The sequence below is a fragment of the Etheostoma cragini genome, unplaced genomic scaffold (assembly GCF_013103735.1).
Source record: "Etheostoma cragini isolate CJK2018 unplaced genomic scaffold, CSU_Ecrag_1.0 ScbMSFa_384, whole genome shotgun sequence".
NCBI classification, from domain to species: Eukaryota; Metazoa; Chordata; class Actinopteri; order Perciformes; family Percidae; genus Etheostoma; species Etheostoma cragini.
The window spans coordinates 1-4,372 of NW_023268149.1; the positions used below are offsets into that span (position 1 = coordinate 1).

General features: G+C 47.2%; 1 protein-coding gene across 1 annotated transcript; it reads left to right on the forward strand.

The window, feature by feature from the left end:
• Window positions 1-145: 145 nt before the first annotated feature.
• On the forward strand, window positions 146-4,160 carry LOC117940960 (cochlin-like; the record flags this gene model as incomplete). The annotated part of the gene is made up of 4 exons (XM_034866069.1): window positions 146-409; window positions 1,751-1,865; window positions 2,692-2,835; window positions 3,989-4,160. Coding segments are annotated over 4 exons (684 nt in total), but the record flags the coding sequence as incomplete, so codon positions are not given.
• Window positions 4,161-4,372: the final 212 nt, after the last annotated feature.

Genomic DNA, 4,372 nt, shown 5'->3' on the forward strand with positions numbered 1-4,372 from the left:
CTAGCCAGTCAGGAGCAGAGTATGAGGGCCCTGACAGTACCTAGGTAAGGACTACTAGCCAGTCAGGAGCAGAGTATATAAAAATGTAACTTGTACCATTTTTCTTGTTGTAATAATGTGAAATGGGTCTATTTGACCCTGATTCCATGCGGGGGTTACGGTGTTTCCTGTCCTCGGATCAGGGAAGGCCATCATGCACACGGCGGAGACCTTCTTCAGCCCGGAGAACGGCGGGAGGCGGGGGCACCCGCGGGTGATGGTGGTGCTGATCGACGGCTGGCCGTCTGACGACCTGGAGCAGGCGGCCATGTTGGCCAGGGAGTCGGGCATCAACGTGTTCCTGGTGTCGGTGGCCAGACCGGCGCCCGAGGAGCTCGCCATGGTGCGGGACAAGGACTTCGTGAAGAAGGTGAACGCTTCATTTTCTGTTATTTATTATTATTTTTTAAATAAAAAAATAGCCGGCCACGTGTAGCGCTACGTACTAACCGCTAAGCTATGACGCGGTCCAGCGGCTAACGCCAGCAACCAATCAGAATTTAGATGTCCTTCGCGCTGGCAGATCCCGGAGAAACATACGATGTAAACGTTGGTTCCTACCAAAACATTAATTCTCAGGACGAGCTCATAATCCCCGTTGCTAGGTTACGTTTTTAGGGGCCAGTTAGCGTTAGCTGCCGGTCACATGTTTCCATGTTCATATGTTCCCATGTTCCCATGTTCCCATGTTTCCTTGTTCCCATGTTCCCATGTTCCCATGTTTCCTTGTTCCCATGTTCCCATGTTTCCTTGTTCCCATGTTCCCATGTTTCCATGTTCATATGTTCCCATGTTCCCATGTTTCCTTGTTCCCATGTTCCCATGTTTCCTTGTTCCCATGTTTCCTTGTTCCCTTGTTCCCATGTTCCCATGTTCCCATGTTTCCATGTTCCCATGTTTCCATGTTCCCATGTTCCTATGTTTGTATGTTCCCATGTTTGCATGTCCCTGTGTTCCCTTGTTCCCGTGTTCCCGTGTTCCCTTGTTTCCTTGTTCCCATGTTCCCATGTTTCCTTGTTCCCTTGTTCCCATGTTTCCATGTTCCCATGTTCCCATGTTTCCTTGTTCCCTTGTTCCCATGTTTCCATGTTCCCATGTTCCCATGTTTCCATGTTCCCATGTTCCCTTGTTCCCATGTTTCCATGTTCCCATGTTCCCATGTTTCCTTGTTCCCTTGTTCCCATGTTTCCATGTTCCCATGTTCCCATGTTCCCATGTTTCCATGTTTCCATGTTCCCATGTTTCCTTGTTCCCTTGTTCCCATGTTTCCATGTTCCCATGTTCCCATGTTCCCTTGTTCCCATGTTCCCATGTTTCCTTGTTCCCTTGTTCCCATGTTCCCATGTTTCATTGTTCCCTTGTTCCCATGTTTCCATGTTCCCATGTTCCCATGTTTCCATGTTTCCATGTTCCCATGTTTCCTTGTTCCCATGTTCCCATGTTCCCTTGTTCCCATGTTTCCTTGTTCCCTTGTTCCCTTGTTCCCTTGTTCCCATGTTCCCATGTTCCCATGTTCCCATGTTTCCATGTTTCCTTGTTCCCATGTTCCCATGTTTCCATGTTCCCATGTTCCCATGTTTCCTTGTTCCCATGTTCCCTTGTTCCCATGTTCCCATGTTTCCATGTTTCCTTGTTCCCATGTTCCCATGTTCCCATGTTTCCATGTTTCCTTGTTCCCATGTTCCCATGTTCCCATGTTCCTTTCCCCCAGGCGGTGTGTAAGGATAACGGGTTCTTCAGTTATTTGATCACCAGCTGGTTCAGCACCACCAAACACGTCAGACCTCTCACTCAGAAGCTCTGCTCGCTAGACGGCCTGCTCTGCAGTAAGACCCCCCCCCCACACACACACACCCACACACACACACACAGACACACACACACACACACACACATACACACACACACACACACCCACACACAGACACACACACACACACACACACACACACAGACACAGACACACACACACACACACACACACATACACATACATACACACACACACACACACACACACACAGACACACACACACAGACACACAGACACACACACACACAGACACACACACACACACACAGACACACACACACACACACACACACACACACACAGACACACATACACACACACATACACACACACACAGACACACACACACACACACACACACACACAGAAACACACACACACACACACACACACATATGCATGTCATTGCGTGTCATTTTTAACCCTGTGGTGTCTCCCTGTTGACCTGCGACTCAGTTTCTGCTGGAAATTACAACATTTTGTTGGTATTTTTTTCCAACAGTTTTGTCACTTTTTTGACGTTTTTAATCATGTTTTAGTTAATAAAAAAAATAAAAAAATGTTGCATTTTCCAATGTTTTTGATGTTTTTTTGTCACTTTATTTCAGACCAGTGATGAAAAATAATTCTTAATTACTTTAGTTGAATTATTTGAAATAGCTTATTACGGTTGTTTCCCTAAACCCAGACCCCTACGTGATGTGTGCTTATATGAATTGTTGCTATGTGTAAATTCTGAAAATAAAATAAAATCTGATTGATAATAATAATAATAATAATAATAATAATAATAATAATAATACTAATACTAATACTATCACCTGTGTGTGTGTTTTGAGGTAAAACGTGCTACAACTCGGTGAACATCGGGTTCCTCATCGACGGCTCCTCCAGCGTCGGGGAGGGGAACTTCCGCCTGGTCCTGGACTTCCTGGCGGGGATCGCCCGGAGCTTCGACATCTCCGACGTCGGCGCTCACATCGGTCAGCGTCACACGATGAACGCGGTTTGATTGGTCGAGTCGGGAGCTCAGTTTCCATCCACGTGTCCGGCAAGTTATCTGAAGTTCGGTAAAATAACTCGTGAAGTGGTGAAAGTGCGTTTCCGTCCAACGACTTTTAAGCCGATAAAAACCTGTTACGTGATGACATCACACTGTCACGCTGTGTCAGGGTCAGACTGGTGTATCGGATTGGTTTGAGACATTTTAAGGTGTTTCCATTCATTTACACTGAGTCAAACAACAATCAACAACAGACAAAATGGCCGCCGTCTCCATCACATGATCCCTATGGGACAGGTTGTCATGGAGCTCATGTTCCAGCTGCTAGCGACATATCGAGCTATAATGACAAAACAACAACGCTAACAACACGTCGCTATGACGATGCAGATGCAACTTGTCTTTTATGGCCCCCCGGCACCGCTGCAAGACTCTTATGTAAGACATGTCTCTCTGTCTGAGCGTCTTCCATTGTCTCTGCAAGACGTCCCACAGCTCGTCCTAACCTCTGTCGGCCATTTCCTTCACGAGTTCCTGATAAATTAAATCCAGGAAGTCTCTTGTCTCCTCGTCCGTCCACGTCCATCTGTCTTTGACAGTGGACAGTGGACAGCAGTCCAAGACCAGGACTAGTTGAGTCCAAGTCAAGACCGAGTCCAAAGAGGTTTGAGTCCAAGACAAGACCAAGTCCAGGACAGAATAAAGGTCTTATGCATGACAGTATCAAGACAATCATTCTGGGTTTCACTTTCCCTCCAATATTTTTATCAACATCATAAAGACACCTGGACTCGGTCCAGACCAGAAGCCATATTGGGCAAGACTAGCGGCCGAGACCGAGGCAAGTCCGAGTCCATAGAAAAACGGTCTTGAGTCAGGACTGGAGTCCAAGACCGGATTAAAGTCCTACCGCTCTGCCGTATATCAGATGAGACCTTTTCCTTTGACTCGATATTCCATCTTATTTTTACTGTTTCCAGAAGACATTTTTCATTTAATATCTCTGAATTCAGGTAAAACATGTGGATGGAAACAGAGCTACGGGGGTGCCGACTGTGTGTTGGACAGGTGCAGTTCACCTGCACAGCTACGGAGATGCTGATTGGCTGGCTGACTGTGTGTTGGGTGTCCAGGTGCGGTGCAGTTCACCTACGATCAGAAGCTGGAGTTCGGCCTGTTCGAACACTCCAGCAAAGAGGACTCGGTCAACGCCGTGAGGAGGATCTCCTACATGAGCGGAGGGACCGCTACGGGGGCCGCCATCACCTACAGCAGCCAACACCTGTTCAGGTAACAGACCGGGACTGTGGGTATAGAAGAAGAAGCTTCCGAGTCTCATGTTGTCCCCATGTTGTCCCCATGTTGTCTCCATGTTGTCCTCATGTTGTCCTCATGTTGTCCTCATGTTGTCCCCATGTTGTCCTCATGTTGTCTCCATGTTGTCCCCATGTTGTCCCCATGTTGTCTTCATGTTGTCTTCATGTTGTCTTCATGTTGTCCTCATGTTGTCCTCATGT